Below are 23,913 nucleotides of genomic sequence, written 5' to 3'. Positions count from 1 at the left end.
AAAAGAACTTATTTTTTTCTTCTGGCAGCAGATACTACTACTCCTACTAATAATAATAATAATGGAAGAAGTAGAAGAAAAAAAAGAACAATGAAAACAACAATAACAATTACAGTAGGGGCCCAGAGTGGCCGAGTGGTCTAAAGCGTTCTCCATTATGGATCACTGCCATCTCACCTCTGTCTGCGTGGGTTCAAATCTCAGATTCAGCCAGTGTGGGTATGTGAGAAAGCTTGCCAGTAGCTTCTCGTGGGTTGGTGGTTCTTTCCGGGGTTTTCCCGGGTTCTTCCTCCACCATTAATACTGACCACCATGTATAGCCTATCATGTGCTGAAAAATCGCGTTAAACCCTACAACAACAACAATTACAGTTACATTAATAGAAACAGGTATAAAACATCTGAATAGAATGAAACAAAAGAGAAGATTTGGAAGAATTAAGTTTTATAAATAAGGTGAAATCTTTCTTCCTTTGGGATTAAACAAATAGTCATTTATTTTATCATTGAAATTACATGGAAATTTATAACTCAGGATGTAAAATCATATGCATTCGCTTTTTTTTATTCTGTGAATGGGCAATGGGTAAGTCATCCAGACTTGCACGGGAAGGTAGACACTCCTGTTCTCCATGAGTCTTCCAGCTATGGATAAATAGTGTGATGTTAACACGGCATCACTGGGCAGAATAACTTTTGAGACAAAGTCAATGGCCAAGCAGAAAGGTTGCCAAACAGCTCAATGGCTATGTGTTTGTGACCAACGGCAAGCCACCAAGTTGGAGGAAATCAGCTGTGATCAGACTTGGAGAGGGTTGGGCTCCACCAGGCGGCAGCCGCCCTAGTCACACCATATGAAAAATGACAGCCATTACCCATCCCATACTGGCTCAGTTGTCACCCGGTTCAACAATGGCTGTGCCTTCCATCGTGCACCAGGATGGAGGTGGAAAGTATATGACTGGTGCTCAGAGCAGAAAGATTCATGTCAGGAACAACATCATCAAGAATGTTGGAGAAACAACTACTTTGGAAGGCCACAAACTGTACTTCAGTGGCAGAGAAGACAAACATGAGAAGGGAGTTGGGCTCCTTGTACACAAGGACAGCATGAGTAATGTCACAGGATGTCGGCCAATCTCCAGCCGGCTCATCACCATCCACCTCAGGGCAACTCCATTCAACATCACCATAATACAGGCATATGCCCCAACATCAGACTATGATGATGCGTTTGTGGAAGACTTTTACGACCAGCTACAAGAAGTTGTGGATAAAACACAGAAGAAAGACATTCAAGTTGTGCAAGATGATTGGAATACCAAGATAGGTGAGGATGCTTGCATGAACTGGAAAGTAACATGTGGGCGCTGCTGCAATGCACAGACAAACAAGAGAGGACTGAGACTTCTGAAATTTGCTAGTTACAATGACCTCAAACTGGCAGACACCTTTGGCCAACACAAAGTATCCAGAAGATGGACATAGCACAGCCCAAGCGGAGACCATCACAGTCAGATCAATTACATCATGGTACAGAGGCGCATACAGTCAAGTGTAAACATCATCAAGACTAGAAGCTTTCCCAGAGCAAACATAGGAAGCAGCCATGATCTGGTGATGATGACCTTCAGGCTACATCTAAAGAAGGTCAAGAAAGAGAGCGACACAAGAATAAATTTGATCTTGAGATACTGAAGGATCCCGAAGAAGCAAAAGCCGTCCAGGCAGTGATTGGTGGGAAATTTGCACCACTCACCAACCTTGATGCTGACAATACCAACATGGACACATTGATTACCACCTTCAATATGCAGCAATGACCAAAACAGCCAGTGAGATCCTTGGTAGACATTGCCCAGTCAAGAAGCCCTGGGTCACAGCTGAGGTCCTGAACCTGTGTGACAAGAGGAGGGAACTGTAAAAGAAAAAGAATGATAGAGAAGGGGCAGAGCAGTACAAGGCAGTAAACCGGAAAGTTAAGAAAAGCATGAAAAAAGCTTAAGAGAACTGGATAGAAGAACAGTCCAAAGACATTGAGCAGAAACTTGAAAAGAAACAACAGCTGGAAAGCATACCAACTGGTCCAAGTTCTAACAAGCACAAAATAATGAAGTAGAAGCCACAGTGAGATCACTGAAAAAGAGGAAGTCATCAGGAGTGGACAACATCCCAGCAGAACTGATCCAAGCTGGGGGGAAAGCAATGATTAGAGCCTTCACAAACATCTGCAACAAGATCTGGCAAACAGTAGTATAGCCATTGCTGTAGACCCAATCACTAATCATCACTCTCCCCAAGAAAGACAACTTGCAACAGTGTCAAAACCACTGTACAATCAGTCTTATAAGCCATCCAAGCGAAGTCATGTTAAGGATACACCTGAACAGACTAAAGCCACAGGCTGAAAAGATCATTGCCGAGGAGCAGGCAGGGTTCAGAGCAGAGCGCAGCACAATAGAGCAGATCTTCAACCTCATGATATTGTGTGAGAAGTACCTCCAACACCAGCAAGACCTGTACCACGTCTTCATTGATTTCAAAAAGGCATTTGACAGGGTAGGGCATGCAGCCTTGTTGGCTACTTTGAAACTGTACAACATCAATGCCAACCTCATCACAGTAATAGAGCACCTCTATGACAAGGTCACCAGTGCAGTATACTTAAACAGCAGCATAGGGGACTGATTCAGAATGACAGTCAGAGTCAGACAAGGCTGTCTGCTCTCTCCCACACTATTCAACATCTTTCTGGAGAGAATCATAACAGATGTGCTTGAAAGTCATGAAGGGATGGTCAACATTGGAGGCAGAACAATTACCAACTTACGTTTTGCCGATGACATTGATGGACAAGCAGGAAATGAGCAAGAATTAGCTAGTTTAGTAGAGAGCCTCAACAAATCCTCTGCAGCCTACGACATGGAAGCCATTGCAGAGAAGACCAAAATGATGACCAACAACAGCAAGGGCATCAACACTGACATCAGGGTCTAAGGTACAAAGCTAGAAACAGTCCACAGCTTCAAGTATTTGGGAGCAACTGTGACAGATGACGGATCGAAGCCTGAAGTACTCTCCCATATTGCACAGGCAACAGCAGCACTGACAAAACTGAAGCCCACCTGGAAGGACAAGAACATTGCACTCAGTTCAAAAGTCAGACTGATGCACTCACTGGTGATCTCCATATTTCTTTACGCCTGCGAATCATGGACCATAACAGCAGACTTGGAGAAAAGGATACAGGCCATAGAGATGAGATCTTTCTGAAAGATCCTTGGCATCACATTCAAAGACCATGTCACCAATGAAGAAATACAGAAAGGATAAGACAAGCCATTGGGCCTCATGATGACCTCCTGATCGCAGTGAACAAATGTAAACTGCAGTGGTATGGGCATGTCTCATGATCATGAGGACCTGCCAAGACAATCCAGCAAGGCACTGTACAAGGAAGAAGAAAGAGAGGCAGGCTAAGAAAGAGGCGGGAAGATAACATTCTAGAGGGGACAGACTTGACATTGAGCGATTCACTGAGAAAGACAGAATCAAGAGGAATGGAGGAAGCTGGTTGTTTGGTCTTGTGCTGTGCCCTGATGGTCTACCAGACTACGGGACTTATGATGATGATGATGATTCTATGAATATGATGGACTTGTTGATTATTATTATTATTATTACAATTTTCATATTTACCCCTTTAAAAAATGTAGTATAAATCTGGCAATAATATGAAGTATTTAACAAAATGGAAGTTACTCGAAATCAAAGGATAATCTACATGTATCATGTGAAGTATTGAGAGTGAAAATGTATGCTTCACACAAATTGAGTAATATATAATTGCCACACATCCATGCTTCACACAAATTGAGTATCATATAATTACCACACATTAGGCTTCACACAAATTGACTAATATATAATTACTACACATTAGGCTTCTCACAAATTGATTAATATATAATTACCACACATCTAGGCTTCACACAAATTGACTAATATATAATTACCACACATCTAGGCTTCTCACAGATTGAGTGATATATAATTACCACACATCTAGGCTTCTCACAAATTGAGTAATATATAATTACCACACATCTAGGAGTCACACAAATTGAGTAATATATAATTACCTCACATCTGGGCTTCACACAAATTGAGTAATATAATTACTGCACATCTAGGCTTCACACAAATTGAGTAATATATAATTACCACACATCTAGGCTTCAAAAAAATTTAGTAATATATAATTACCACATATCTAGGCTCTGGTTAGCCTACTCATGTCGCATTTATTTCTACAGTTCTGCTATTCAGATTAATTTTTATTAAGTAATTTTTTATATATAAAAACCTAAACACACTATTGTCAGATGAGAATGTCAAAACAGTCCTGAATGCATGAATTTCAAACTTTTGTATTTACAGTACAATTAGAAAATTTAAAATGATCACAATTGTAATTTCATTATTACTGCACATATTTCATTTTGCCTGAAAAATTCAATGAATGTATTTCAATGTATGGTCTATAGAACTGGAAAACCATCTATTAAAGCTCCTTTTTATTTCTAGCAAAAGTTCTCTGTGTTATTAACTCATAAACAAAACCTCCTCTCTGAATTCTAAGTTCAAATTTCCACCTTCTGCAAATAAGTCCAGTACACCCTCATTCTAACCCAAATTTCTGCCTTGTACTTATTTCAGAAAAGAAAAATAACATCTCAAAATATGACTCACTGTTTGCTGCTATGGCATAGCCAGGTGGAAAAATGTAGAATTGCACCTCAGATGAGAGGTACAACTGAACCTGAAATCTTATTGAAATCTCTATTTAACCTGAACTATTTCCATTCCAGGCAGAGACCAAGTGGTCTTCATATCAATGATTGGTGGTTTACGCCTTCCTATTTTCTAGGGAGACAAATGAAATTTCCTACAATAGTATGCTTGGAGATTAAAGTACCTATACCCAAATGTTTGAAAATATCGAACATTATCTGACCAGGACATTGAAAAAGCATTTCTTTGACATAGTTCTGGTTTAGACATCCAATAATAATAATAATCATAATCATAATATAGGTGTTATTTAACAACGGTAACTCAGTTTACATAAAAGACCTAATCTACCTTGAGGCCCTTTAAAATACATGTACAAATATATACACAGTGCAATCAATCATTATTGTATACATATTGAAAAATGAAATTACTATCAGACTGTTCGCTATTCAAAGTTAAATTCATGTATAGCCACACCAACATGTATTTACACGGGTATCTCAAGACTTATCTGATTTTGATGTGCAAATTTCACATTAACAATTTCATATGAAAAATTTTTTTGGGGGAAGACTACAAAATAATGAAATTATTTGGCATAAAACAAAAGAAAATTAGTATTTGTGAATGGCTAAAATGAATGGTGTTAAAAGTTATTTGAATTAACATATTTTCAATGAAAATTAAAGGTATTGAAACTAAACATTTTGAGTTACATGATTTTGAGTTACATAACCAGTCTTGGGAATACAACTATTGCATAAGTTGGGGGATGCCTGTAAAAAGTAATTGGAGGAAGTGGTTAGGCATATTGCTATTAATTAAAGTTTCGATTTCATCCATTTAATATACCCGCAGTGAAAAGCTGATACGCTAGAGGATTCCTTGATTTCTTTTGGGATATTATTCTTGATAATCCCCACAGAGTATCAAAAACTGTTTTTAAATAATTCTTTCTTTGCTTTTTATTTGGGAGATTTGGCTGTCATTGATAGTAGGTTATGGTTTGCTATTTCTCTGCATTGAAACCTATTTGTAAATTACCATGGGGCAGATGTATTAGAAACTATATGCATCATTTTGGCTGTTTGAAGTGAAGTCATTCTTGAAAAGGTTTTCTTTAAAAAGTATCCATTGTCTCAATATTGTTTCCAGGTTGCCTGTCAGGCATTATTTTACAAGCTTGCTTTCACAACTAAAATATTTTCATGGTATTATACTTGAAGCCAGTTGTTATCTTAACCCGTAGCCTCAGAGAGTGTAGGCAGTTGATTGTACCACAATTACACAGTGCAGTGTGCTATAAATAGAACACCTGTTACCTATTTGATTACATGCACACAGGCCTGCCTGTTGACTATGAATTCTATGCATTTTAATATTTTAACACATTTTTTGGTGTCTGTTCAGAAGAGGAAGCTACAGAGAAAGACCAGTTACTTCAGTCATCATGTGCAGAAGCAGGGTCATCAACAAAAGGCGGAAGAGATTTGAGAGATAAAGAAATTTCAACTGAAGGTATTTCATTGACAAAGCTATTTGCATCTGTTCACTTTCTTTAGAAAAAAAGATACCTGTGAAAACAAACTTACAGTTTCATAGGCAAACAACATTCTACATATTTTAAATTTAGAAATTGTTTGGATGCCCCCTTGTTATGAAACACTTTTGTTTCTTTGTCATTATCTAGGAGATACCATGGTGTTATTGCCTGTATTAAGTAAATAATAACATAAAATATTAAATTAATGAATAGAATAACAGAGATCTGAGCAGAGATATAGAAGAAAATAACACGAGCCCACATATATAAAATATAACAATTTAATCGATTACATAAACAGTATGAAATTGAATCTGACATTTGAATGATACACTTTCTCACTGAAATAAAATCACAAAATTTAAAAGAAATGAAATAAGCCATTCTCATATACTGATAAAACAAATTTCATAATGAATTGAGTGAATAACCATACTCATTTGCCCAGCATGTCTGCAAAATCTGGTTGTTTCCAGTCCTTCCAAATTCAATTTTGGTGACAGGTCAGAATTGCTGTATTCCTTTTCCTCTTCTTTCTATCTCTCCAGCCTCTTCAAGTCAATAATTATAATTTGGTTGTCTGCTCTCTTTTCCAACTACATGGTGCAGACATGGAGCTGTTTTCCAATTTAAGATAAATACAAAAATATGCAACCTAAATATTTGTCAGGCCTTTTTACTTCTGGGATCAAACAGTAATCCCCACTCTTGTTATGTCATTTATCATCTTATCATAATTCAACAGAACTAAAGCTAATATGGGTCAGTTCGCAGCTGATACACATAACCCTGTTTACCATAAAAGTAATGTCTTCCCTAGGAGATAGCCACATTCCTTATTTTACTATGACCTAACCTGGACACAGTAAACCATATTATGCCCCTCTGAGATATATAACTCTTTAAATGGGCTATGTGTTGGTCAGTATGTGCTGATTTCTTGAAAAGAATTCACAACTGAATTACATGAACTGATTAATGGACTTCATGTCTTGTCCTAAATACATTACTCGCTAACTAGTAATTCTTTGACATAACATTTCCAGACAGAGTAAAATCAATTCCTAACCTACATGATTCATATAAATTAAGACAGATAAATCCACACAATTCTCAGAATTATTATCATACTTTGCACAAACTTTCATCCCATGGTCTAGTTGGTCCCCCAAAAAATGATCTTACCTCCAATATGGCCACCATTGTCATCTTGAAAACCTTGTTTTAGAAATATAGGTATGGTGGGTGAAACAACTTGAATGCACTCAGTGTGATTAAAAGATAAAAGAAGACAGATTCATGTCTAATATTTGGAAGTTATATTTCATAACATCATTTATTATAATCATTACAGTATTGATAAATTCATAGGTGAATGCAATTTATGTTGAAAGTGTATTTATTAATTCATTGTTAGTATACACTTAGCATCATGATAGACCACTTGTGAGAAAAATTTATTAATGTTGCTGTCCCTATATGAAAACATAAGGGATTTTTGGCTGTATCAAATAGGTAGGTTGCAACCATTTTCTGTTGACTTTTTTAATGATAAAAAGTTTGATTTATCTAGGAGTATATATGGTAAATCATGAACAGGTTTCCACACATGTTAAACATGTTGAATATTATATGTATAAAACATGGAAAACAAGATTGTCCAGATAATAGTTGGCACATATATATGTTTTGCATATGTTAAAGAATACTCATGTTTCACATGTTCAATAATTGTGATAAATACATGTATAGTATGTGGGTATGTAAATATGTTTTACATGACTGGATCTCATATTTTGGACATATTTATAACATCTTTGAAATTTGTGGCAATTTTGCCTGTGTCCACTACAAGGGTTTTTCAAAAATTTATATTACTATATCATTATTTCAGCATGGTTATATTGATAATACCAGTAAGTTAATTTTTTTTTAAACCTCCCAAGTTATTCATCCAATCACAGTCAGAGTCAGCAGGTAAGCCAGGTAGAACAGTATGATTCACATATTAATTGATTTAACCTTTTATTTTACAGTGGGACCAGCCATATATAATAACTGTACATTTAATATAAATAAAGACAAAATAACCAAAGTTCAGGGTGGAACAGGGTACACTATCATTACAGGAGAGAAAAACAGAACACAGACTACCAATGAAAACCATACAAATGGCACTGAGGTAATCTTTTTTCACTTCTTTGACCTGAAAGTCTCAAAAATCCAGAGAGCTTTGTTTATAAATCCAACTAAAACTGAGTAATGTTTGCATATTTTTAATGCTTCCCATAGAAAATTTTCCAGGCGGGCTTAATGCAGATTTCTGATGGGATTTTTAAGCATTTTCTACCTAAACCATAAGCAACTCACTAAAGAAGTTTAGGCGAATTTCAAGCGGACTTTAGTTGGATTTAGGACAGAATTTTTGGTGAAATATGCAAATTAGTTGACCTAAGATTCCCCTTAACCCTTTACCTCATAGAGCATAGTGACAAAGTGCAGCTCGCTATACATAGAACACAGGTTACCTAGTCGACCACATACGCATAGCTTGCCTGTGAACTATTAAGCAATGTAGTGTATGTTATGTTTAACAGCAATTTTAACCATTTTACATTTTTGGTACACATCTATTACATGTGGAACAATTTAAGAGTAAAGTCCGATTGTTATAGCTGTGTAATTATTTATCACGGAAGAATTTGCTATGTGCTTTAAAATCTGGAGAGAATTCGTTCACCATCATGTCAGTGAGGCCGTGTGACCAACCGTAGAGCTGCCATTTCTCATACTCGAAATTTACAAGTTTTTCATCTGTGTCTACATCACTAAGTCATCTAAATTTGATAATTTATAAAAACTAATTGCAGCCTATATCAATATCAGAGCCTTTACCTAGGTTATTGAATCTTTCATAGTTGTGATTCTAATCATGAAAACTTCGTAAGTACTGAATGAAATCCGCGACCGCCATTTTGGAGAGTGGAGATTACGACCCAGTTACTTTAAATAGCAGATATCGACCAGTACATAAACAGTGACCACGTGATCTGACGTAATTGTCATTAACAGAAATGAATGTAGTATCTAATAAGGGGTTTTCCCCGAAGGTGGCGCTACGAAAACCGGCTTAAAATGGCTGATGTTTACAGCAGACATCAAAAGGCGCTTCTATGGGACTTTTGTAGAAGCATCAAAAGTCGCTTCAATGTAACTTTTGTAGAGGCGTCCAAAGACGGTTGTATGAGGTAATGGGTTAAACAAAAATATTCATCTAAGATTTCCTCCAGAAATAAAAATCCACCAGAAATAAAATCCCTCTGTGAGATTTCAGCCTGAAATTAAATCCCGCCTGAGATTTCCAACTGAAAAAAAAAATCCGCATGAAATTTCTGCCTAAAATAAAAACTGAATAAAATGTCCACTTAAAAATCATCCTAAGAAAAATCTTCTTCCAATGTCTATTCAAGAACCTAATGATGCTTAGGAATTATTGTGAATCAATGATAAATACAGTAATTTTTACCGTGGATCATAATTTTTGGAGGGGACAGACATCAAACAAGATTTAGGTTTTTCTTGTCCTCATTTTCTTTCTTGCTTACAAAGCCTGTTCTGTAATGTCATCATTTGTCTATTTCATTTCATTGAGATTTTGGTGAAATTTCAGAAAAAGTTTGACCAAAACCTTTCATTGAAATTTTGGTTAGATCTCACTAAACTTTCACTGAATTTGTTGAGGTTTCACAAAAATTTTGATAACAACTTGCACTGAAATTCTGGTGAGGTCTTTGAAATTTCACTGAAAATTTGGCAAGATTTCACACAAAAATTGGCCAAAACTTTGACTGAAATTTTGGCAAGGTCTCACTAAAATTTCATTGAAAGTTTGGTGAGACTTTACTCAAAATTTTGGTGAGATTTTACTGAAGTTTTGTTAATATTTTACTGAAGTAATTTTTCACAGACATTTTAAAAGGTTTCAAATGAAATAAAGGATACAAATTGTTCAGCACTTTATTAACCACTGTAATATTTCACAGGGTTCGATACCACGCTACCGGGAAATATGGGAAAAAGTCAGGAGAAATGATAATTTTTTTCCCGACCATGAAAAATCCTGGAATTTTGCAAATATTAATGAAAGTTAATTTATCAAGTTCTGACCAGAATATTTGGAGGGTGCAGTATGGATCATTTTGGTGCTTGCAATAAACATCTATGCTGAGTCAATCCAAATGCTCAGTGGATTAGATTCATCTATTAGACTTTTATTTTCAAAGTCAGCTCGATATCCGTATCTTTCCTTATGTGGAAGGTATGAAAACCACTCTAGTATCACAAGAGGCAAACATTGTGGAGGCATAGTGTAGCCGCTTACCGGCTGGCCTAGCAAACTTTAAACATTGTTAGATAGAGTGATACATGCATGAAATTTGATATGAAAATTACTTATTTTCTCAGAAATTGTGAGTATTAAAATTGTTACGTCTTTAATCTGCTCAAAGACAAGATAAAACTACGGCGTTGATGAAATGTGACCTGGTACTTGCGATTTGCATTGCTAGTCACATGAGTACAGTACTACTCAAATCTAACAACCCACATTTTCAAATGTTGTAGAGAAAAAATAAAAAAGATATTAAATGAAAGTCTTATACTGGTTCAACCAGCTGCCAACCCTCACGATTTTGGCGTGAATTTCATGACTTTCTACAACGATTCACAGAATCACACCGCATGCCAAAAAGTCATAAATTCCCCAATTCTCAATTATTTTAAATTTTCCCATGAAGTGCTAGTTGTGACATTTACAGTTGCCAAAATCGTCTGGTTCTGTTAGTCATGGTATTAGTAGAACTAGAGCCGATTCATACAGTTATACCATTATAGCAAGCATTTTAGCACATTTTAATCTATATATATATATAAGAGTAGTTTTACAAATGCTTTTGAAAGAAACCAGAATTTCTTTCCACATATGCAACACTGATTTGAATTACCATTCGGCATCGCATCTTGAAAACGTCTTCACCACCAAAGAAAAAGAAATGTATTATACAAAAAATGAAGTTTAGTTTGGAATATACCAAAAATTGGCTGTGCATTCAGCAATCAAATACCGATATACGTCATGCTTTTTGCACACAGTGTGCCACAAATTTTAGCATTGGGCATGGTGGCAGAGACAATATGAGGAAGCACATAGGTAGCTAAAAGCATATAGAGGTTGGGAAACTACATGAAGACAGCTTTTTTGAGTGTTGGAATTTGTTAGATTGAAAGATTAGCATATGTCGTAACTTGCTCTAGTTCTCAGTTTTCTGTGCATATGTACCGACACTACTAATCGTTCACTGTTCAACATTTCATCTTCTGGATTAATACCATTTCGTAATTAAGCTACACTGCAGTTAAAATGTTTTCACCTCCAAGGGAAAAGATTTGAATTCCACAAAAAGTGAAGTATAGGTTGGAATATGCCAAATGAAAATAATGCTTTTTGCACAGTAGTGTGCTGCAAATTTTACAATTGGGAATGTGCACAAGGGCTGGTATTGTTTCTTACAATTTGCTTATCAGCAATTTGCTTATCATACATGTACCATGTAGTAATATTATTATATAGCACATGTATGACATAAATTATAGGCAACAATACGAGCCCTTATGGGCATGTGGCAGAACGATGTGAAAAAGCACATTGCACCCAAGAAGATTTCAGTTTCAGAGTACTTTAAGCACACCTACTCAAGTCCTGCATGCCACCAATGATGAAGCATTGTTTGTGAGTTTTCTTGTTGAACATAACCTGTCTTTCTCAGTTGAAGATCAGCAACAGTGACTGTGAAAGATTATTTCCTATTGTGAGGAAAAATAAGACAAACTTTAGTCACCAAGATTAACCAGCAGGCAAGAAGCCTGGACTGTTTTGAAAACAAATTTACCAAAGCCTGATTGAGTTAAAAACTGCCACAGCATCATATCATGACAAATAGCGTGAAGTTTGTGTATATCAGTAAATTTGGCTGCAAATAACGTAGTACATGTAATCAGTGTAAACAATATGTTTTATTTTGGGATTTTCATATAGTGCAGTACTGATCATTGAAGTGGATGGAGTTAGTGTCATGTTTTAATTGTTCACTAATTGCATTCAAAATTCACTAATTTTATCCCAATTTTCACTAATTGTGAGTCGGGAGGGTTGGCAGTTCTGTGGTTGTAATAAAAATACAAAAACGAAAGAACACAACATTTTCTATGTTTATCTTATAAATAAATCATTTTCCTATTGATTTCATGCAGATATAAGTCGATATAACATAAGTTTAAATTTTCTAGGCCCGCTGGTAAGTGACTTAACCATATTTTGCTACTGCATGATGGTGGCAAATTCCAAATTTTTGATAAGCAATTGCAATGACCCCACATCCCAGCCTAAATGTCCCAATTTGAAAAATGGGGTGGGAATATTCGGAGGAAATCTGGATTAGAAAATGGACTGCTATTTGTTTTAAACCAAATTTGTAGTCCATATTTATTGAATCTCAGAGCTGAAATGAGAAATTGTTGTCCCTTTTATAATATATTAAAAAATGGTTTGAGCCCCTGTATCAATACAGGTTTGGGGACTGGTTTAATGAATTACAAGAAGTTGATTTTACAGAAAAATCAGTCCTTGTTTATACACCAATATATAATTGTGAAGGTCTTTTGTCAAAATTTAAATCGACTCTTTTGAAAATGTTTTTTTAAATGATGGATTTTGAACCAGATCATCTTAAGAAGATTAAGTTGTTTGAAAAATCTTCTTGGGATTTTATTGGCCCAGATAAATTCAGGGTTAAACAATCTTTGTTACAAGACAAGATTCTAATTATTTGCATTTATTGGTTTTTAAAAAAATACTATAATAGGAAATGTTTACTTTCTAGAAGATGCACATACATATTCCTTTAGAATTCTTTAGAATTAAATGTTTGAAAGGAAACAAAACTAATTTATGTTCATTATGTTGTTCCCACTTAGCAACATAATGCAAGTCATCAAAATAAAGCTATAATATTTATTTTGTACACTGAAATGACTTTACATGCCAATTTAAAGGAATATAATCAGGCTTGATTTGTGTGGTACATTTTGTGGTTTTGTTCATGATCCTCTTTTCTGGCTTAGATGTTTTATAGTCTTGAAAGAGAAGGATCCTTAGATTTAGAAAATGCATGTTTTATAATTTAAAATGTTCTTTAACTCCATTCAGTAATGATCATAATTATGTGAACCTTGAAAAAATTAATTTCATCCTGGAAAACCCCTGGAAATGACCTGGAAATTTATCTTTAGAAAAGCGTGGGAACCATGATTTCAGTTACATGAAACAAAATGATATGGCTGATATGACATTCACGAGATATAAGAATTGTACTGCAGACTCAACTTTTGAATGTACAGACTGCTTTTATGATTGCTTGAATGTGTCCTTGATCAGTAAGCAGCCATAACAAATGTTTATTATGATATAATTATACTGATTTTACTCAGAATTCTAATACGACAACAATATTTTGCTAATGTAAACACAATGTCACTCAGGACATTCAAAGATGATTCTACCATGCAGTGCCACAAGTTGTCGGCCATAATACAATTCTTGAAAGATTTGACTTTCTTTGATAGACAGTGATATCTGGCAACAATATGAACAATTCCCACCAGTGATCTATATGATGTCCCTCCAAAATTCTGGAAGTGAATCGGTTTAGAGTTGTATAACTTCAAACGTGTCCTTGTTCAATTCCTTCTCATTTAACATGTTAGCCGCTGCTGTAGAGCAGAAAATAGTTCAGATATTTATGGCAAAATCACAAAATGCTAGTCCTGGCATTCAGCTTTCTTACAGATTGACCAATTACATTCCCATGGACTTTGCATTCAAGCCATTTTCATTTCCACACAATTTTCAAATGGTTATTTAAACTCATGTCTCGCTCAAAAATTCAAAATGCCATGTTTGGCAAGAATGCTCATTCCCATCAGTTTCCATCATGTGAAGATTCTTTAGACAAGTACAAACTTTCGACTAATCAGAATTCTCTTTACAGCAATCGTCTTTTAAATAATACACAGAACAAATACTTATTATAAGGATCATTGCAGATTGAGACTGGTCAGATCATTACAAAAACCAAACAAACAGTTTCAGAACAACATGAAAAAAACAAAAACAGTCCATATCGAGGAAAATCTTATTCAGGTCCAGAAAAAATGGAATTCTGCTTTAAAGCAGAAAACAGTCTTGTTGTCTGAGGGAAGTTAAATCCAATTGAATTTTAAAAAAATAATAATAAGGAGAGATGTAGAAAGAAAATGAACAATAAAATTAGAGCTATCAGAAGTGGGAAATATAAATTTTACTGAAAATCATTCAAAATGTGTGAGAAACAAAAGGTAAATTTATTAAAATGGGACAAAAGTTTGTTTTTATATCAGTAAAGTAATGTTTCTTATTGTTATTTTTCACTGAAATTCAGTGATATTACAATCACAAAATCTTACTGATATATTTTCAGAAATTTTGGCAAATCTTTGCGAAATTTCATTCACAAATTCTCACTGATATTTTCTGACAGAAGTTTTGGCAAAATCTCACTGATATTTAAACTGAATGTGAATTACAATACTTTTGGTGAAAAAGGACATTTTAGTGAATTTCAGTGAAATTTCTCTGAGATTTCAATAAAATTTAATTCGGTCATTTTCACTAGGGAATGATTTTTGTAGAGCATATTTTGATAGGAAGCAAAAAATAAATATTTCTCATAGGAAAAATCAGATCAAGTCCGAATCCGCCTTACACCAAATTTTCTAAGTCCAAAATCCATCTGTGCTTGTCGTCCTTTTGATAAAGTTCATAATTACACCTAACATTTCTTCTAAAAACAGTCTTAAGTCCAAAATCCGACTTACAGTAGGAAAATGAACTTGACAATCAGAAGATTTCTAACAGTTATTCATGAGGAGAATATGAAAAATATTATTTTTAACTATTAGACTGATTCGGTCAGTCACCTTAGCCTTAGTTTCAGTCTGCCTAAAGTCTGTCTGGAATTTGGGGGTTTTAAGCAGAATATGCCTGGAATCCATCTAAAATCCAGGCAGAATCTGCCTAAAGTTTGTTTGGAATTTGGGTTTATAAAGCAGACTACACCTGGAATCCACCTAAAATCCAGGCAGAATCTGCCTAAAGTCTGTCTAGAATTTGGGGGTTTTAAGCAGAATACGCCTGGAATCCACCTAAAATCCAGGCAGAATCTGCCTAAAATCTGTTTGGAATTTGGGTTTTTAAAGCAGAATACGCCTGGAATCCACCTAAAATCCAGGCAGAATCTGCCTAAAGTCTGTCTGGTATTTGGGGGTTTTAAGCAGAATACGCCTGGAATCCACCTAAAATCCAGGCAGAATCTGCCTAAAAATGTGTACAAGTTATTCTTTATATAATGTCATCTGAATTTAAACTTGCTGTAACTTTCAAGCCAATAAATCAGACTGTTTAAATTATTATCTCAAAAATTGTTGTGAATGTTAGATTATATTTGTAACATGAGGTAAAACACAGTGCTGGTGTGATACCTCAAGTGTGGGGACATTTTTGTATATTTACATGTGGCAAAGAGCTTTTGGACTTTGAACTTAAAATTTTTACATCCATTATATTCTTGTTTTTGCTTCAAAATATGAACTATATGTGACTATGTTACAAATGTAAAGCCATACAAACCTCACAAGAATAGTCCAGCATGTTCAAGTTAAAATTATCCTTGTATTAGGCAAACCATTCTGTTTTAATTAACAAGGTGGTCTGATAATGGAGGGGGAGGGTTTTCAAGGAGTTTTGGACAAAAAATTCTTTTACAGTGTAAGACAAGGTAGCTTCTCATCAGGATGTCAGCCTCATGTGAGGGGCATCTCTAAAGTTGGACAACTGTCTGGCACCTAATTGTTGAAATCACTTAGTAGGTGGCACTGTTTAGCATAGGGTTGATTTAATTAAAGGACTGATCTTTAATTGGACATCTCCAAACTATCTGCAGGTTATTAAAGTTCTAGGGGGCCCCAAGTGGCCAAGTGGTCCAAAGCACTAACTATTTCGGATCACTGCCATCTCACCTCCGCTTGCACGGGTTCAAGTCTCAGGCTCGGCCGATGTGGGTACATTGAGAAAGCTTGCCAGTAGCTTCTCGTGGTAGGTGGTTCTTCCCAGGCTTTTCCCAGATTCTTCCTCCATAGGTTATATTGGCCACCATGTATATTGTGCTGAAAAATGGCATCAAACCCCATAACAACAAGATTAAAGTTTATATACTAAGGCACCTATGAAAGAAAATGGTAGCAAATTTGTATCATTGATCACTGTGATAAGTGTATTTTGAGTCACCATAGGATTTCAAACTGTAGGGAATTAGTGTAAATAAATGGTTTGCTATATTGTATGCTATTTGTCTTGTTTTTTTATATCAAATAAATCACAGGATACTGACAATTCTGAATCCATGGAGAGCTCAGATCAGAGAAGATTGATAGCAGAAAATCCTGAAAACCCAAATCCACATAGACCTGGTTTTAACCTGCCTCAGCCAAGTATGTATTTCATATTTTACATCAACTTTTTTATATGCTTCCATGTGGTGCATTATTTATTTTTTGTTTTTGTGTTTTGTGATGTGCTGTTGAAAACACTGTATTCGGAAGCAAATTAGCATGCACATTTCTGGCACATGTAACTGCAACATCATTTTTTATTAAGGTTTATTCTTTCCAATTTTTTTTATTTGCACATGTTTCCAAAATTCCTGTAGCAGTTGCTACTGATGGTGTGGTATTATGAGGTTGTACCCTCTTACAAAGTGTTCGCTTTATTTTGTTATCATTATCTAGAGGGTGATCACCCTCAGTATTGATGTTGCCTGGATCAAGTAAATATTAAAATATAGTGTGAAATTATAGCTGGAATAAACAGAGATCTGAGCAGATGTATAGAACAGAATGACACGAGCCCCCGTATATGGAAAACAAAAATTTAATCAATTACATAAACAACTGTGATAATACATTACATTAGGAAGAAACACTTCATTTTGGAATAAATCTTTCACTGAATTTCAAACACAAATATATTTATCTAAATAGCTGATCTGTTTAAATGATAGAATTAGTTCATAATATAATCAAGTGAACGATTGATGTCATTGCGTTGTACAACTTCATAACCTGTTTATTCCACTCCTCTCCAACTTCACTGTGGTGGTTCTGCCAGTTCCTTTCCCTTTTTCCCTTTTCTGACCTCCTACTGTCTTGCCTCTTTTTGGCCCTCAAACTTTGTGTGGGTAGGTGGATACATAAGTAGATACTTCAGTGGATATGTCTGTGGATACATCAGTGGATAGGTCGGTGGATACATCCATGGAGCTATTTCCCCTTTCAAAATAAGCAAAAGCAACCTAAATATATCAGTTGTCCTACTGGGAACAGATCATTACTCCCCGCTTGTCATGTCAGATATCATTCTATCAGAATTTGAACAGACCAAAGGCTATCTGGTCAAGCTAAACATGGCAGACCATAAACAAACCTATTTTCACAAAGTTAATGCACTTCTTAATGGCTATTTCATTACTAATTTCCATTAACATTACACATGACATAACAGTTCTGTTCTCGTCTCAAATGCACAAATGAATGAATGAAATTCATTACACGGTTTAACTATGTTATTTCCAGTGAATACACACATTCAAGTCTTTATCATACATGAAATCATCTAAGATCAGTGAATTCAAATGGATTCTCGTAATTCATATCAACTAAAGTAATGCATGAAATCTTAGAATACCAAATTCCTATACAAAAAAGACAACAAATTCAAACAATTTCTCAACTAATATAAAGAAGATCATTTTACGAATTCATATATCTGGACTCAACACTGTTATATGCATATCAAGAATATTGGTCTATGAATTTAAACAAATCATGCAAATATAAACAATTAAATTCAAGCAAATCATTATATTGGTATCAATGAACTACATGAAATGTATGCAAATACCTTGTGCTTTCAAGCTTTGTTCGCTTCTACTGCCAAAATTGTGTCCAATGACTTTCCAGACATCCGGTTTCTTTGACCAATGTAATATGAGAGAATTTCTTCCAAATTTAGTCTCGGAGTCCCTTATATTTTCACTCTTGAAGGAAAATTGCAGAATGGCTAGATTTCTTTTGATGAGACAATTTAACCCCAAGCATTTTTCATGTGGGAACCACTTCCCTTATTTAGTGTAACCAATCAGGATTAAAAATATTTAAAAATATATGAAAAAGAATTAATCTTTTAAAATCTAAATAATTTGAAATAAAATTAAAATGTATCTCCAAACTGGTCACAAACAAACACTTTTCCAGTGTCCGAGGTAAAAGCCCAAACTGAGAAATATCTCTCTAAACATCGCTAATAAATCTAACTACTGCACAATTTCGGAAAACCCAGAATTGTGAAATAGGGCTGTTTACAATCTAAAGTCACATACTCCCAGTATGACCTTGATACAAACCAATCATTTTACTCCAAGAATAAAATAAAAATAGAAAGTTTTTTACTTGTCTCAGTGATTTCTGAATCAAGATTGGGAACTAAGTCAAAAATAGAAACAGTATTTCTATTATTAAGTATTTATGAAAAGATTCAGGTCAAACTGAATTTTCTGGAAAATATCAAATTCCTAGTAAACAAAATTACATTACTTTGTCATGTAATGAAATTAAAAATAAAAAGATTTTAAAACTTACAAACAAGTAAATTAAATCAGATATAAATTAAATCAAATATACATAACACAAACTAATTTCAATTTTCAACCAAAAGTTGTGGGTGTACATATATTACAATTTAAGTAATAGAGGAGTATATTATTTTAGATAAAAAGTCATGGTCACTGACTTGAGAGAAGGAGAACAATTTTTACATAATAACTTTGCATGACCAATGTTTATTATGGGCTTGTACTTATGGTATTTGAACAGGCCTGTTGATTTTGGGGGTCAAAGATCTGGATAATTGTGACTCAGAAATTGGTTTGGCAAAGTAATTTGTGTTCTTAAATAAGTTCTTTGATCAGTCTTTGTTGATGGCAAGCACTTAGGATAATAAAGAAATGATGAATAGATTTTAGAGTCTAAGGTTAGAGGTCATGGTCATAGTAAGTGTAATAAAAAAATAATAGCTTCTACACATAAAGTTCAGTTTAGGACATTGCACCTTGACCAAAGGTTGTGGTCATTGAGGCCTATTGGTCAATAATCTCAAGAGTAATCCATCCCATACTAGTGCTGACAGAGAGTACTGTTAAGCACAGGGTGGGCACAAAATGGTACTCTTATTTGCATCCTATACACCTGTTTTATACCTGGAACCATGAAATTTGGTCATAGGTCTTGACAAGTACTACACCCTCAGAATAAAAGTGGTTTATTGTGACCTATATCTCATGATTTACTGACTTTGGTTAAATTTTGTGCTTTCAGTTTATTTATAAAGACATGTTCATGTAAGAATCATTCAGTGCCACACTCTAAAAACAAATGATGGACACCATGACCTTCATTTCACATTTTGCTGGCTCTTAAGTTTTTGCATTTAACTCATTCACCATATATCATTTATTGCAGCCTGTACATATACTATTATACCTGTATCTGTACTATTATACTTCTATATATATACTATTATACCTGTATATATACTATTATACCTGTATATATACTATTATACCTGTATATATATACTATTATACCTGTATATATACTATTATACTTGTATATATACTATTATACCTGTATATATACTATTATACCTATATATATTACCTGTATATATACGATTATATCTGTATATATACTATTATATCTGGATATATACTATTATACCTGTATATATACTATTATACCTGTATATATTACCTGTATATATACTACTATACCTCTGTGTGTGTGTGTGTATATATATATATATATATATATATATATATATATATATATATATATATATATATATATATATATATATACTGGTATATATATACTATTATACCTGTATACATACTATTATACCTGTATATATACCATTATACCTGTATATATACTATTATACCTGTATACATACTATTATACCTGTATATATACCATTATACCTGTATATATAATATTATACCTGTATATATACTATTATACCTAAAATCATGAAACTCTGTGAGGGACTGCATCTTTAGGAATACAATACCAACACAAAAGTGACTCATATTTCTTGAACCATTGATTTTGCCTACTTTTTGTATTTTAACTGTTGATATTAGAATCATTAATCTAGTTGCTGAATACAGATCTGTTAATACCACAACTATATTAAAAAGGTCACTGTGACCAACATTTTGCATTTTACTAGCTCAAGTTTATATTTTACATTTAGCTCATGAGAACAGTTGCATCTCTGTTAGTACCATACCCATACAACAAATAGAAGGTTATTGTGACCTACTTTTCATCTTGTACTGTCTTTGATTAAATTTAGCTCATGACCAGATGAGATTTTTTAATAATATACTATCCTTCTTAAAATGAGAAACTTGGTGTGGTGCTGCATTTTGATAAGTACAAGACCCTGATTATAAAATGAGGTTGCTATGACCAACACTTTATGCATAGTGACTTTCTTGAGATGTTGAGTTTAAAGCTCATTCTTAGGTGCTATTTATTTTTTATTCATTAAACTTGATAATTTGATGCATATCTGTTAGTATTACACCCTTAAAACTTAAGAAAATCACTGTGACCTATATTTAGCGCTGTGCTAATGTATGTTAAGTATTTGTATGTTGTCCCTGACCCCTTAAAGTTTCCATTCTATATACATCCAAGCTTACACAGAAGTTGGAAGTAGGAATGTTTATTCAGCAGTAAACCTTCCATATTAATAACTGCACAACAGTCTTTTGGTTTCTAGGGGTGTACAACAATAATAGCTACAGAAAGAGATTTTAAAATGACTGAATCTTTTTTTAAATAGGAGAAAAACAAAATTAATCTCTGGTTTTCATCAACTCCAGTTTAATAGTACCTCTGCTGAATACTCATCTCTAGACTTTGTATTCCCAACACAAGTTTGCCATTGAGAAAATTGTAGTGAGTGTGAACCCTTGCAATATACCTATTGCTAACAACTTATTATTATTTTTATTATTATTATTATTATTATTATTATTATTATTATTATAAATTATTATTTTTATTATTATAATTTAGTTTTAGTACAGTGCATTAAATACATTATAAATTATGTAATCAATGGCAATAGTTTATATGGGGGCAGGTAGTGTTTTACAAATTACACAAATCTAGGTTTCTTTGTAGCAGAATCCAGGCAGGAGGAGAGCATTCTGACTGATGAAACAAGCATGGTCACAATACCAAAAAAGCCAGTGGAACATGAGGACATACATCTAGGTATGAACATGTTAGCATCAGTATTGATAACTAACCTATATTTCAGGTAATAAGCCCAGTATTGATAAACAACCTATATTTCAAATATTGATAACCAACCTATATTTCAAATAATAAGCCCAGTATTGATAAACAACCTATATTTCAAATAATGAACCCAGTATTGATAACCAATTTATATTTCAGTATATTGATAATTTATAAAAACTAATTGCTGCCTTATTTATTTATGTAAGTAAATATTTTGGAATACCTACCTGTTTCTATGTGAAGTGGATGTATACTAATTCATAGAAAAGCATGTTGTTCCTTTAAATGTTTTATCTCAAGTCTCCAAATAGGTCTCTTTATTGAAATTATATTTAAGTTTGCAGTAAGTTTCGAGGTATCTCCCAGTGCTGCTCTCCTGTTTTTGAGAACTCAGAAATTGTAGACATTTTAACTAAAGTTTATTTTATGAATTAATCTTGTCAATTGAGATAGTAGTATGTGTTTGAAGAAATTGTTGTCAATAATTAAAATTTTCAAAGTGAATGTTATGGTAGAAGACCATGTTGGTGTACCTGAGTAGTATAAATGTAGTATGTGAAAGGCTCAGTAGAAGTATAAATGTAGTATATGAAAGGCTAGTGGTAGTAGTATAAATGTAGTATGTGAAAGGCTAGTGGTAGTATTATAAATGTAGTATGTGAAGGGCTCTGTAGTAGTATAAATGTGGTATGTGAAAGGCACAGTAGTAGTATATTAGTATGTGAAAGGTTACTGGTAGTATTAGAAATGTAGTATGTGAAAGGCTTGGACTGGTGAATAATTTTAGTAGTGAAGAGTCTATGGAAGTTTCTAATCATTGACATGATCATGCTTAAAGATAAAGGGAATCACAAACCAGGGAATCTGCCATTGTGAGAACTGTTTGTGTTCAGGCCATGAATTTTATCTCAATGCAACTCATGACAAATAATATATCCTTTCCCTAGATGAGGTGTGGGACCCACAAGAGGTGGTTGCAGATAACCAAACAAAGAAAAAAGAAGTATGGAGCCCACAAGAAGTGGTTGCAAATGATCCAACAAAGTCAAAGGAGTTATGCAGCCTAGAAGAAGATGTTGCAGATGACCAAACAAAGAAAAAGGAAGTATGGAGTCCACAAGAAGTGGTTGCAAATGATCCAACAAAGTCAAAGGAGTTATGCAGCCTAGAAGAAGATGTTGCAGATGACCAAACAAAGAAAAAGGAAGTATGGACCCCGGAGTCATTCACAGAGGAGATTAAGGGAAAAGATATGTCTCTACCAGCAGGTGGCAACATGAGTTTGAAAGAAACAGAGATATATACATCGACAGAAGCACATCAGCCAGATGAACAAGGAGGTATATAGCATATGTAATGTGTATTTAAGAAACTATTGTCAGCTTTAAAATATGAATGATGTCAAAAAATGGAAAGCTGGATTATTACAACTTAAATCCTTGGTCATTAATATATGGATTTATAGGTATCCTCTGAAGAGAATTATCAAGTACAGGTACCCCCTGATTTGCGCAATTTTGCAATAATTTGATTTCATATGAATTTTTTAAATTTAATCTCTTTTTTTAGTGAAGAAATAAAAATGAAATTATTTGTCCAAAAATTTAGAATTCATAAACAGCTATAATGAATGGTATTTTTCGATGATTCAAAGCAGTGAAACCAAACATTTCAGGTTATGTGATTTCGAGTTATGCATCCACTCTTGGGATTGCATAAGTCAGGGATTAGCTGTATTAACAGTTTTAACTCACCTGACCATAAATCCAAGGATGCTTATGGTATGACCCTTCATCTTTCATGCATTGTCCATCATGTATCCATCAACAATTTTATATTTTCTACTTCTCAAAAACCACAGGACAGATTTCAGCCAAACTTGGTAGGAAGCATCCTGGAATGAAGGCTTTTCAAGTTTTGATAGGTGATGCTAATCAACAAACAGATATGACTGCATTACAGAAATTACAAAAGCCTATAAACATCTA

The 23,913-nt window shown here is 34.2% G+C and overlaps 1 protein-coding gene across 4 annotated transcripts in view; it reads left to right on the top strand.

Annotated features, from left to right (window-relative positions):
• Window positions 1-23,913, top strand: part of LOC149804339 (uncharacterized) — an 88,042-nt gene that overhangs the window by 57,419 nt on the left and 6,710 nt on the right. For 3 of the 4 annotated variants that reach the window (XM_089932563.1, XM_089932550.1, XM_089932556.1), the window contains exons 10-14: window positions 6,208-6,315; window positions 8,377-8,522; window positions 16,873-16,981; window positions 21,803-21,895; window positions 22,873-23,265. In XM_089932563.1, the coding sequence (XP_089788689.1) occupies window positions 6,208-6,315; window positions 8,377-8,522; window positions 16,873-16,981; window positions 21,803-21,895; window positions 22,873-23,265 (849 nt within the window). The remainder of the gene's footprint in view (window positions 1-6,207; window positions 6,316-8,376; window positions 8,523-16,872; window positions 16,982-21,802; window positions 21,896-22,872; window positions 23,266-23,913) is intronic. The other variant, XM_089932572.1, reaches the window with a different exon arrangement.

This window comes from Sinohyriopsis cumingii, chromosome 2 (assembly GCF_028554795.1).
Source record: "Sinohyriopsis cumingii isolate HCF-2022 chromosome 2, ASM2855479v2, whole genome shotgun sequence".
In the NCBI taxonomy this organism is placed as follows: domain Eukaryota; kingdom Metazoa; phylum Mollusca; class Bivalvia; order Unionida; family Unionidae; genus Sinohyriopsis; species Sinohyriopsis cumingii.
The sequence above is the reverse complement of the archived record's forward strand: the minus strand, read 5'-3'. Positions and strand labels throughout refer to the sequence as shown.